The sequence below is a fragment of the Heteronotia binoei genome, chromosome 2 (genome assembly GCF_032191835.1).
Source record: "Heteronotia binoei isolate CCM8104 ecotype False Entrance Well chromosome 2, APGP_CSIRO_Hbin_v1, whole genome shotgun sequence".
Taxonomy (NCBI): Eukaryota; Metazoa; Chordata; class Lepidosauria; order Squamata; family Gekkonidae; genus Heteronotia; species Heteronotia binoei.
The window spans coordinates 175,123,569-175,137,413 of record NC_083224.1 but is presented as its reverse complement, the minus strand read 5'-3'; the positions used below and the strand labels follow the sequence as shown (position 1 = coordinate 175,137,413).

Sequence of the window (13,845 nt, the reverse complement as noted above, 5' to 3'; positions counted from 1 at the left end):
GGCCCCGACGCAACAGCAATTGGAGCACAACCTCGACACAGCTCTCACTCTTCTGAGCTCCCTGGGCCTTCGCGTGAATGCATCAAAATCGCACCTCACACCTACCCAGGACCTCAAGTTTATAGGCGCCCTTCTCTGCACCTCCCTGCATCGAGCCTTTCTCCCCGAGGATCGGGCACACACTATCATTGCCCTAGCCAAGTCAGTTCAACAACAACCTCGTCAGTCTGCGTTCACAATCCAACGCCTGCTGGGCCTTATGGCCGCTACGACATCTGTCCTTCATTTTGCCAGACTGCGAATGCGACAACTACAGATCTGGTTTGTTCGAGCCTACCACCCTCAAACGCAACCGCAAGCTGTTCTCACTGTTCCACAGAGAGCGCTTCTATCTCTCACGTGGTGGACTGTACCCAACAATCTCCTCGAGGGCAAGCCGTTTCTACCGACTTCCCCGACGGCCACGATAACAACAGATTCCTCCAAGTGGGGATGGGGAGCCCACCTAGAGGACAAAACTGTCAGAGGGCTTTGGACGACCGCCGAGAGCCTCATGCATATAAACTGCTTAGAACTGATTGCGGTGCACAGAGCTCTTCAATCATTTCTTCCACTAATAAGGGGCCAGCATGTTCAGATCTCTACGGACAATATGGCAACTGTTTATTACATAAACAAGCAAGGGGGCACCAGATCCCTCCGTCTCTGCCGTATAGCTGTACTGCTCTGGGAATGGTGTGTCAAGCACAACATATTCATGACTGCCATTCATCTTCCCGGTGTGGAGAATATTCTGGCCGACTCCCTCAGCAGAATTCGCATAGACGACCACGAATGGTCCATCAATCCGACCTACCTTCGGCGCATCTTCCGTTGCTTCGGAACACCCAAGGTGGACGCCTTTGCATCCAGGGACAATGCCAAGTGTCCTCAGTTTTATTGCAGGAGGGGCAACGACGCATTTCTGCACAACTGGACAGGTCCCCTTCACTACTTCTTTCCACCGACCCCCCTTCTGACACGTGTGTTGGTGAAAATAGCTCGGGATGGCACAGACTGCATCCTCATTGCGCCATGGTGGCCTCGGCAACCGTGGTTCACGAGGCTCCTTCAACTGTCACGCCACACTTACTGCCGGCTTCCTCCTGCGGGCGACCTCCTCTCTCAAGCCAACGGTCAGGTTCTTCATCACAACCCTCGAGTCCTGGCCCTGGCTGCCTGGAGGATACATCCACCTACCTCTCAACAGAGGTAGCCAATATCATCCTCAACGCAAGGAAGCCTTCCACGAGACTTTATCAGCGTAAATGGAAGCGCTTCTGTTCCTTTGCGACATCTTCTCATCTGCAGCCGGAATCGGCACCACTTAACCTAATCCTGGACTACCTGCTTTCTCTACAGAAATCGGGACTCTGTTATTCTTTCTTGAAGGTTCACCTTTCTGCAGTTTCTGCTTTCCACAATCCGATTGATGGCAAGACTGTGTTCTCCCATCCTTTATCAAAGTCCTTTCTTAAGGGCATGTTGCACCTCAACCCACCTGTTAAGCCCTTTGTTCCGACTTGGAGTTTATCGTTAGTCCTTTCCTGCCTGATGAAAGCCCCTTTTGAGCCTATGGCCACCATAGACCTCAACCTTCTTTCCTGGAAGACAGCATTACTCGTAGCCCTTACCTCGGGCAAACGGGCAAGTGACTTATGCGCCTTCCGCTACGATCCTCCCTACACCATTTTCCACAAGGACAAAGTTGTTTTGAGACCGGACCCTGCGTTCCTGCCTAAGGTTGTCTCCCAGTTCCACCTATCAACCTCTACTTCTCTACCAACCTTTTTCTCCAACCCATCCGACCAGGGACAACGAGCCCTACATTCCTTGGACGTTAGAAGGGCTTTATCCTTCTACCTTGACCGTACACAACCTTTCCGTAAGGACCCTAACTTGTTTGTGGCCTATGGGAACCCTCACAAGGGTCTTAAAATTTCTACCCAACGTCTGTCGAAGTGGGTAGTCAGTGCCATCAGGTTGTGCTACGAACTGGCTAAACAGCCTTTGCCCGAAGGCCTTAAGGCTCACTCTACTAGAGCGGTCTCGACGTCTTCGGCCTTTCTGCAAGGCGTTTCTCTAGAGGACATTTGTGCGGCTGCATCCTGGTCCTCTCCATCCACGTTCGTCTCCCATTATGCGCTAGACGTTCGTGCGAGACGTGACGCCTCCTTCGGTCAAGCGGTCCTCAGATCCATCTTCCACTGAAGCCAGGGGTGAGTGCATCTGCTTCCATCTTTATGCTGCATACCATGTCGCATGATGGGTGATTGCATGTGATCTGATTGCTTCCTGTGACTAACTTTCTTTTTTACCAGCACCCTCCTCCAGGTCATCTAGCTGGCTAGTCACCCATGTGTGGGACTGCACAGAGACCACGAAGAAGATAAACAGGTTGCTTACCTGTAACTGATGATCTTCGAGTGGTCATCTGTGCAGTCACACACGCTCACCCAGCCTTCCCCGCTGCTGGCCTCTTGTAATTGTTGCTTAACCTTGTATAGTGTCAGTGCCGGCGGCGGCTGGAAGAAACTGAGTGGAATGGGCGCTCTCCCCCCGCTCCAGGCATGCGCGGTCGCTGCCTGCTCCCCAGAGCGGGAGGAAAGCGCGCCAAAAGACGTTATAGACGAGCTATTGGAGCTCCGAGGTATGGATCCGTTGCCTGCGGCAAGACCCATGTGTGTGACTGCACAGATGACCACTCGAAGATCATCAGTTACAGGTAAGCAACCTGTTTATATTGTGCAAGGCACTGCAGGCTGTGTCTTAGATTCCTTCTGCTTGTCACATTCAGGGTAGGGCAATGTAGTTAGGGGCAGGTTTGGTTCTCAGTGGCTTCTGTTAAATTTTATGAAGCAAAATGAAAGAGTTTTAACAGGCAATAATATCAGGGCTGTGTAGCGGACAAAAACTAGCTGTCTTGTGAAGTTTAAGAGCTGCAGTGTGTCGGTTGCAGCTCCTCTTTGTATTACGTGGTACCCCAATATAGCTGAAAGGAAGAAGCAAGGAAGGTTTGGCCCTAATTAGGACCCTGTAGTTGGATGTTAAATCTGACAAGATGGGAGTCTGCAAGGAATCACAGGAGGGCAGAAGCAATTTGAAAATCCCACCCCTCAACATTTCAGTCCCTCTGGAATTCAGTAGATGTGCAGGGTCTTGAGCTAGCTGATTTTTTTCTCCACCACTTCTTTTTTCCTTTAAGTAATGCCCACTGAGACCATGTTTATGCCTCAGCAGGCTTTTCCCACTCTTATCCATTTAATCAATTTACAAAGTTGTATTTTTCCAGATACCTGAGGAGTCCCTCGTATTGGTAGAGATCTCACCCTTTTCGTGGGTGGCTCCATTGTGTGACTTTTGTTGTCCACTTACAAGCCAGGTAGTCTGCTATTACATTGTGTAGTTATTCACACTTGCACAGTATAGTTTGGACCATGGACTTAAGGAACCCATGCACAGATTGCTCATTTGTTAAGCTGTGTGTTCCTGCATAGAGACAAACCCTGCTTCATGGCCCTTCTTGCTTTCCCTTGAGAATAAATCTTCCTCTTCAGATCCACCTTCTGTTGCAACAGAATATTCCCTGAAATTTGATTCCATGACAGAAGATGAGATGGAAGAGGAATCCTTCCGGTCATTGCTGCCCTCTGAGAGTCACCGCCAGATCAACTTGAAGAAACAAGGTCACTATTCTGATCAGGAAGCCTCTTCTAGAAAGATGCCCTTCTCATCTGTCAAGGCAAGTTTTGTGCTCTCACATGCTTGGGACTCTTCTGGTTAGTTCCTAAAGATCAGGGGTTTGTTTGTTTTCTACATATATTTTATTCTTATTTTGATATATGTGTGCATTAAGTGTCGTCAAGTGACTTCCAGCATATGGCGATGGTTTGAATTAATGACATCCAAAACATCCTATCGCTCACAGCCTTGCTCAGGTCTTGCAAAATGAGGTCCATGGCTTCAGTCCATTTCATGTTGGGCCTTCCTCTTTTCCTGTTGACACTTTTGCCAATTGGAAGCCATTCTTTCTCCATATTCTGGCCTAACAGTAGTCTCTTGTGCATGAAAACAATTGGATGTTGTGGCACACTAATTCATTTTAAAACCCAATTGTGATTTATCTACACAGTCAAAAGCTTTCCAGTAATCTATGAAACATACGCTGATTTTCTTCTGAAATTCTCTAGTACAGGGGTGGCCAACAGTAGCTCTGCAGATGTTTTTGCCTACAACTCCCATCAGCCCCATCCATTGGCCATACCGGCTGGGGCTGATGGGAGTTGTAGGCAAAAACATCTGGAGAGCTACCGTTGGCCACCCTGCTCTTGTACCATAACATTTGCAATATGATCTGTAGTACCTCTTCCTTTTACTAACCCAGTTTGAACATCTGGAATTTCTCATTCTATATATGGTAATAGTCTTTGTTGTAAAATTTTGAACATCACTTTACTTGCAAGTCATTACTGAAGTCTTTGGAAGTAGTTACTGCAGTTCAGTAGTTGCTGCAGTCTTTGATGTATCCTTTGTTTGGAACTGGAATGTAGACTGAGCATTTTCAGTCTATGGGCCATTGTTTTGTTTTCCATATTTAGTAACATATTCATGTTAAGATTTTTATGAACTGTGTTTCTGTGGCTTGGAATAACTGTTTATTTGTTCTCCCAGTTACTTTGAGTGCAGCTTTTACTTTACGTTCTAAAACTGGAGGTTCTTCAGAAGATGCTTTGTAGAATAATAATAATAATTTTTAATTTATATCCCGCCCTCCGCGCCGAAGCAGGCTCAGGGCGGCTCACATAACATAATATAACATAAATACAGCATTACGGTAGTAGATAATAAACAAACAAAATACCTCGATTTAAATTATTACATTAGTTAGGCATTAAAACATCAGTAAAACAATTTAAAACAGATTAATTTGGTGCTACAAATACAAATTTGTCATCCTTTCATCTCTTCTGTATAGTTCTTCATTATGTTGTTCTTTATTTGTTCAGTCAGTGTATTTCCATGATGATCATTCAGAATGCCTAACTGTACTTAAAATTTCTCCTTGATTTCTTGGATCTTGTGGAATCTTGTTCTTCCTTTTTGTTTTCTTCGATTTCTTTACATTGGATATTATAATAGTTCTCTTTGTCTCTGCGTGCCAGTCACTGATATACTGCATTTAGTCTTCTGATTTGATTTACTGTTGCTTCTTATCTGTTTTAGCAGTATTAGGGTTTGTAGAATCTTTCGGGATCAAGTGCCATGTTCTACTGGAGAAAGTTTTCCTTCCAGACGTTTCGTTCTCAGCTGCGGAGAACATCCTCAGTGGCGTTGCAGCCGGAGCAGGCGTTCAGACCTTCTTGGCTGCTGTGCATTGAGATCTGAACGCCTGCTCCGGCTGCAACGCCACTGAGGATGTTCTCCGCAGCTGAGAACGAAACGTCTGGAAGGAAAACTTTCTCCAGTAGAACACGGCACTTGATCCCGAAAGATTCTACAAACCCTAATGATGTTACCAGCCGTGAAAACCTGAAATCTTTGTTTTAGCAGTGTTAAGAGCTTCATCAGTCATCTGTTAAGGCTTTTTATTTCTTTTGACTATAGGAATAGTCTTTGTGCATTCTTCCTTAATAACATCCCTGCTTTAAATTGCAGTTCATTAGAACACAAGAGAAGCCATGTTGGGTCAGGCCAATGGCCCATCCTGTCCAACACTCTGTGTCACACAGTGGCCAAAAACCAGCTGCCATCGTGAAAAGTTCCTGTTCACTTGAACTTAGTAATGCAGATCTGTTCTTTATATGGTCTTTTTTATTTATTTATTTTAGTAGATTTATAGTCTGCCTTTCCCCATAATGGGCTCGGGGCGGATCACAAGCATGATAAAACAGTAAAAATCCAACAATAAAACAATCAACAAACAATCAGAATATGCAGCATGGATGGTACAGTGCATTTTATAAAAATATAAATATCATAGGTGTCATAGATGTCATAGCTGTAGGCTCGAAATCTAGCAGTTTTAAACTTCTTGGGAACGTTGCTTAGATTGTATTTCGGCACTATGAATGTTTTGGTGTTTTTCTTCATTTTGTTCTAATTTTTTATATTAATAATTCATGGTCTGTACCGCTATTAGCTCCTGGCCTTATTTAGCAGATGGAATAGAGCTTCTCCATCTTTGTTACCTGGCATTGCTTAAGTTAATAAAGACAGTTTTGTCTGGCTTTTATATATGGCAAAAATAAAGGGATTCCAGGTTGTACTATGAGAATTAACATTTTGAACTGTGTTCTTAATTCAGGAGCTGAACCTACCATTCTCAGGAGGTGAAGACAGTTTTTCCAAATTCACAATGGAAATGGTGCAGCAATACATGAAAGAAGAAGAAATGCGGGCAGCTCATCAGTCCTCACTCCTCCAATTGCGCAAGAAAGCGCTGAAAGCGAAGACCAAGGCTGAGCTAGCCTGGCTACAGCACCAAGAAAAGTATGAGAATCCTGGAAACATGATAGTTTGTAATACCAACACTAGTAGTCCCTCCAGGAGATTTATATTAAATGGTTCAACTCAGTTACATTCTGACCGATTTCGCACTAGGCTTGTTCCGGGTGGAAGGCCCTTTTGCTCCTGGCGCTTCCCTCTGTTTTTTGTATAAGCTGCCCTGGAGCTACAAGTTGTTGCGTTGCTTTTCTGCAGCAAGTGAGATCCTCTTACAAGCAGTTTCTGCTTGCTGTGGAAAAGTGGTGCGCCAGCTTGCAACTCCGGGGCGGCTTGTGTGAAAACAAGAGAAGCGCTGGAGGCAAAAGGGCTCTCCACCCGGAACAAGCCCTAGTGCAAAATCAGTCTCTGTTTCCAGTCTCCTTTTAAAAATGTCTGATAGTTATGAAAGAACAACTAAACAGGGATTTTTCAGGAAGTGCTGTTCTGGAGCAGGGTTGGTCATCTCATACCTATGAGTGTGTTCTGGTTCTGAAGTAACTTTGCTGGGGCCACTAGGACCCGGATAGAAGTTTTGCTTCTGTTTTCCACTTGTGAAAAAAGGAAGCAATAGATTCCCCTGCACCTACAAGAAGCAATGGATTCACCTGCACCTATCATGTTATTTTATTGTACTGTGTACTATGTGCATTTTGGAAAAGCCCATCTTACTGTTAAAGGGGAATCTTTTAGGAAGCACGTTCAACCCACATTCCCCTTAGTCGATGATACAAAGACCTCCAAGGGCTTGCTATCTGTGAAGCTCCTTGTCACCAACGAATGACTAGGAGTGGTAGGAGTGTTGGACTAGCACCAAAACCACCCAGTTTCAAGTCCTGTTCTACCATAAAGCTCTTGGAGAAAAGGAGGTGGATTTCATTGGAAGTACAATTTAAGACAGGGGTGGTCAGATTGCAGCTTGGGAGCCACATGTGGCTCTTTCACACATATTGTATGGCACTCGAAGCCCCCACCACCTCATCAGCCAGCTTGGAGAAGGCATTCTTCTCTTTAAATCACTTCTCCAAGCCAGTCGGCAGCTTGGAGAATGCATTTAAGGTTAAAATTCTTTTCTTTCCATCCCTCCCTCCCCCTCTATTTGCCTGCCTGACTGCATTCCTGTCTTGTGGATCTCAAACATCTGATGTTCATGTCTTGTAGCTGTTACATTTAGCAAGTTTGACCACCCCTGATTTAAGAGAATCCCTTTACTATGAACAGACATACATCCAAGCACAGCTGTGGTGATAAAATGAGGAGGAGAGAGTCATGTGCACCATCTGCAGGTTCTAGGAGAAGGAATGGGATAAAAATCTAATTGATGCAATAACTTTACAGATTCTGGCAAGCAGATGTGGAATTTGCAGTTATAGTTCCATCTCCTCAACTGTTTTCTGGAATAGGATCCCTTCCCCCCATAATAAGGGTGGCTAACCCTGCTCTACAAAGTCTCCATGCTTTGATCCTTTGAACCACTATGACTGCAAATAGACCTGTGGTCCAAGCTTGAATGATGTGGTGTAAGAGCCTGTACTCCCAAATGAGTTGTTGCTTATACACTACCAAGAACAGCTGACATTGCCAGCTACGTAGAAGGGGTATTGCACTGAGCTTTTCCCTGGCTGGAAAATTGGAGGATGAGACAACCAAAGGACAATACAAGGTATGACTGAATCAAACTATCAGGTAGCTTACAAACAATGCTCCTTCTAAGCTTTGGAGTCTTGTGCGCAAAAATTCTACTTCGTGGGCCCCTGGTATTAAAGTTGTGTGCTACTGCACACACTAACTTAGCTTAGAAGGAACACTGCTTACAAAGTGCAGGGTTACATTGTCTTAAAACCAACTTTTTGTGGAACTCTGCATCACTGCAAACCCACCCCTTTCATTTTTTTATAGTAATCAAACAGGACTACTACAGACACAAGAAATTGCCGGTTGGATCTGTAACACTTTACTTGCACACTGCATTGTTGCAGATGGTTTTATGTCCTTGTGCAGCTATGTGTATCTTCTTAGAGCTGGGATTCTAGTATTGGGTGTTTTTAAAGTCTCAAAATGAAAATGTCATGTGCTAAGTGGAATCATGAGGGGGAGAATATGTGCAATAAAACAGCCAACAGCATGGCTTCTGTATATTATCACTGTAAATTTCAGGTTTTGTTAAAAAGAGAGAATGCTATGGTATTGTTCTGTTGTTGGTAAAGGAATATAAAAATGCAAAACTGGTGCAAGTTATACTGTTGAAAACGTGAAACTCTCCTGCTGTTGATTGCCCTAGGCACTTGAGAGACAAAGGAGAGGATGACAAGATGCTACCTATCCGAAAGAAGCAGCGTAGCCTGATTCTGAAGCTGCAGCAGGAAAAGGTAAAGGCCTGCAAAGAACAGTGATATACAGAGAGCCAGTTTGGTGTAGTGGCTAAGTGCGTGGACTTTTATCTGGGAGAACTGGGTTTGATTCCACACTCCTCCACTTGCAGCTGCTGGAATGGCCTTGGGTCAGCCATAGCTCTCGTAGGAGTTGTCCTTGAAAGGGCAGCTGCTGTAAGAGCTCTCTCAGCCCCACCCACCTCACAGGGCATCTGTTGTGTGTGTGTGGAGGGGGGGAAGGTAAAGGAGATTCAGAATATATAAATCCAATATCATCTTCTTTTTCTTGTTCTTCTAAAAACTGCTTTGAGGCTAGGGTTCCTGAATCAGCAGGAGACTCATCAGTGGCAGCAGGGCCCTCCTTACTGACAACGTACAGCTGTTGCTGGAGACGCTGTAGCATTCGGCCAAAGCTGTACTGATATCACTTCAGGTGTGATGGGTATGACATCGTCACATTGCTAGTAATGCTCTAGCATTTGGCCAAAAAGTCTCTTCTTTAACCATTCAGTTTTGGCCAATTTCTAGGGCATTGCCAGTGATGTCACTTCTGGCTGCACTGGAAGTGATGTCATGTTGGTGCCAGTGATCACCCCTCCCCCATTTTTCTCCTGCTACTCAGCTGAGCAGCTAGAGGAAGGGGGTCTCCCACTGAAGCAGCAAACTGGGCATCTCTGAGTTCAGGACTGAGATACTTCTGCTGTTTGAGCTAGTGTGGTTGAGAGGCAAAGCTGAGCTGGTGTCTTCATGCCACCAGGGATGAAATAAGAAGCCTGAGAAGCCCTGGATCAGGGCCAAAGAAGAACTAAAGCATTCATTTAAATATTTGCAGGCCTGCAAAGAGCAAGTTAGTTCTTAGCAGCTCCAAAGCAAGACACTTGGAGGCATCGTGCAAGACAAAAGCTTTTTAAATAATTGTAATTTATATCTTGATAGTGTAAATACTGTAAAAAAATTTATCAGGTGCTACTGGATTATATCCAGATTTTGGCAGCAAGTATCTGTTTCAGATACTTATCCAGATAAGGAGAGGAGCTACAGATTAAATCTAGAGCCATAACCCGTGAGTCAGGTCTCACTTGTGGATCATGGATCCCTGAAAGGATCTGCTTCTAGTAGAGAGGTAAAAAAACACACCTTCTGCCTCTCTTTGCGTGCTCACTGAGAGGAGCAGCAGGAGGATGAGGTGAGGTCCTTCAGTGGTGGGGAGAGCAGGCACGCTCAGGAACCTCACTTCCTGCAGAACCTCTCCTTTGCCTTTTCTCTCTCCATCCTCCCCTCACATCTTGTCATGACCACCTGCCACTATTGTCAGGCCATCCTCCAGTGCTCCATGCCCACTTGAAACAGGGATTCCCCATATTACTGATGTTAGAACTCAGCTTCTCCTTTTCCTATCATGTGTTATGGTACAACATGACTTCCTGCCTGACACTTGTAGCTCAGCGTGTCCCATCTTGGTTAAAGAGGGGTCCTGAGTCTGGAAAGGTAGTCTAGAACACAAGCAGAAAGTTCTCAGTTTCATCAGGGTTCGTTTTGTAGAAAAATAGGTGGTGGAGCTCATCCAGGGGTTGTTATGTATCGGCACCTACTATTCAATGGACAAGGTAGGTAGGTGGTGAGGAAGAGGGGGAACCCTCAGAAAGGTTCTGTGCTCCTGTGAGCTCCTGCTGAATTCAAGGCCTGAGTTTCAGACACTTCCATCTCTATATGTGTTTTGAATGGATAAAAGGATCTTTGGTAGGAGGGCTGAAAACAACCGATGGATATGACCCTCACTTTCCACTGCCTTTCAGAACAGTATACTGTACTGTTCTTTGGTATAAGGCAGTTTCATATGTTCAGGCTGTAATCTTGTATACACTGCATGGCAGGAAGCCCTATTGAACCCAGTGGGACACATTTCTGAGTAAATATGCAGATCATCAGACAAACTTCCTGGCTGCTGCATTTGGAATAGGTTTTTAGTTAGAAGTAAGTAACAAACCTGATTGCATTTTTTTAAACAACTTCTTTGTTCAGACCTGCTAGATAGCACAAAAGCAGGAGAGCAAAATGGATTGCTTTGCATGGGAGTCTTTCTCTTGCTGGCTGAGGAGATGTCAGGGGGGACGGGAAGGCAGAAAGGGTCTCCAAAGACAGGTATAGCATTAAGAAAAGTTGCTTCTGAAAAGGGGATTATAAATCAGCCACAAGCCTTATGTTGCAAAGCTCTTAAAATACAGTGCAGCAAACTCCTTTGCCTTAAAAGGTACTTACTGGGATGAAGAGCATCCTCACTGATGGGAACTGCTTTTGTAGAACACCACTTGTAGTGGATACAAGAAAATACATAGAGAGGAGAATAAAAGGAGCAGTAGATGGAAAGAATCTGTTGAATAGTAGATGAAGAACAAAACAAAACAAAAAAGGAGGGTGGAAATGAGCAAACAGTAAGCTGGTGAAGATGAGAACTTTGCTACTCCTTTTGTTTGTCTTGTGGTGCTTGCTTGTACAGGCAGAAATTAAGCATCTCCAGGAGGCTAATAAAGCTGCCCAGAAAGAGAGACAACTGATCTTCAAGCAGCAAGAAGAGATAGAGCGAATATGCCAAACTACTATGAAACTGCAAGAAAAACTAAAAGCTGCAGGGGAAAATAAGCTGGTAAGGTGCACCGCAACAGATGGAATCCTACCTCTGGAAACTATCCTGTTTATGTTCTTTGTGCCACTGCAGTTCTCAAATCTAAAAAAGATGAACATTACCTGGAACAGAGAGGAGAGCTGTACATTTCTGTAAATAAATAAATGAAATTTGAAAACTCTCAGTCTGCTCTTTTGAGCAAGATTAATTCTATAGATGACCTGTAAAAAGGTCATCATAAACATCAACATAAAAACAAGCCTGAAAAATATCATAAAGCAGCATTCAGCAGCCTAAAATGTTAACAGTCCTCAAGCTAGAAATAAAATGACTTCAAAAGATGATACCCCTCAGTTATCCCCTTGGCAAAAAGAACTGTTTTAGCCTGGCACCTAAAGAACAGTACGATGGGCACCAGGTGAGCCTTAAGGGCTCCAGAGGCAAGAAGCCACTGCTTGAAAAGCCCTGTCTCTGGTCAGCATCTGTCCAGCCTATGCAAAGAGCAGGACTTAACTGGCAGGCTGAACAATATGAGAGGAGGCAGTCCTAATAAGCCTTGGTAACACTTTATTAAGATATTGATTAAAGGAGAATAATTGATATGTGGAAAATTGCAAAACATCACAATGCTTAAACAATTACATACATTTGCCAGTTTACAGCAGATGTTGGTGCTTCACCTGTGCGGAAACTACAGTTTCCCATAAAATAACCATTTCATTTCTATGCATTTTCATTTTTCCATTTGAGTATCTGAATGTCAGCACTAGGAACTAGTGTAATATGATGCTCCTCTCACTGTTGATATTGATTGACTTTTTGACAGGAGCATTTTAGTGAAGATGATGCAAGACAAACTCATTCTTCCAGCCCGCTGCCGGTGGATGCAAAGACCTGCAGCCCTTCTTCTATCTCTAGCGATGAGACTCGTAGCATCATGCAGAAATTAAAGAAAATGGGCAACCTGGTGGACAAGAAGTAACTATTTTAATTTTTGTTGGTTGAGATTATTTTCTTACTGTGAAATTTTCAGACATAAAAAATGGTTTTTTTAAAAAAAAAAACAATCATAAGCAGTCTCTGAAATTATGTTAATAGAACTTTGGAATATGCACCAGTTTCCATACATACAGTGGGACTTTTTAACCCTCTGACAGACTATCAAAAATATCTTTGAAAACTGAGAAAGTCTCTGAAGAGGCAGCAGGCTGCCACCATAACCAGAAAGGTGGGGAGGGTGTCTTCCAGTGCACGCATGCAGAGAAGTCGTTCAGTACACATAAGAAGCTCTTTGGATCCCAACCTACAGAAAGGAAAAAGAAATACACTTTCTGATGCTCAAGAACAATTCTCTTGTATTTGTTTCCAAGATTATGGGTGCACAGTGGCCTTAGTGTGCAGAAATTGTGTTGTCAGTGGTTCAAGTTATTTCGTGTTTCACAAAAATTTCGTATGTGATGGAAATCTTCTGAACTGAATCCTTTACCAAGATATTGCGATAAATGGCATAGGAACTCACTGTGTTTTTATGGCATAGATATAAACTGGGCTTTCTTTTTGTAAGACCTTCCGCTCCCCCATCCTTATGTTGTCTTTAGCTTTGGGTATAAATGTATCTACCAGTTGAATAAGCATCTGACAAAGTGACCTTTCACTCCTGAAGGGTATCCAGGAATAAATCTTGTTCATCTTTAAATTATCAGCAGACTCCTGTTTAATAATGCCTCTCTTATCGCTTGGGACAGTGGAAATAAAATTTGGATTGATGAAGGTGGATGCATGTCAACTTATCAGCTGTTTACCAGAGAGTTATACCATTAATTAGACCATGACCCCTTAGCAATGAGGTGCACTTAGGAAAGAAGTTTGAGTCAGCCAGGTGCATTTTTTCGTATGTTTTGCTTATATTCCATGAGCAGTCACAGAAAGAATTTAAAATACTTTTTCATTGCATTTACCCTATCTTGAATACAGGTAGGGTATATTGCTGCTACAGCTATCAATGTACATGGTTGACTTCTTAATGCTTTGTTTTCCCAGATTCTTAGCAAACCGAGAGCAAAAACTGATGCAGCGGCGCCAGCATGCTGAAGAACTGCTGCAGTGGAAATGCCGTCTAGATGCAGAAGAAGCAGAGGTTCATCAGATAGAGAGACATGCCTTGGCTGCTTGGGGCAAAAAAGTGCTGGAAACCAAAGCAAACAAAATGGCAGCAGGAGACCAGAATGATCAGAAAGGTAGCAACAATCAAAGGATGCCTGAGGGGGGAAACTAAAGCCCTAGGCAACATTCAGTGAGGTGCCAGCTACGTGAGCAAAGTCCATGCACTGA

General features: G+C 44.0%; 1 protein-coding gene across 1 annotated transcript in view; it reads left to right on the top strand.

Moving 5' to 3' along the window:
• The window catches only part of LOC132567376 (centrosome-associated protein 350-like), a 78,310-nt gene that overhangs the window by 51,292 nt on the left and 13,173 nt on the right, over positions 1-13,845 (top strand). Inside the window, 6 exon segments of the mRNA XM_060233050.1 lie at positions 3,597-3,781; positions 6,344-6,528; positions 8,801-8,888; positions 11,389-11,535; positions 12,341-12,492; positions 13,555-13,751. Coding sequence (XP_060089033.1) covers positions 3,597-3,781; positions 6,344-6,528; positions 8,801-8,888; positions 11,389-11,535; positions 12,341-12,492; positions 13,555-13,751 — 954 coding nt within the window.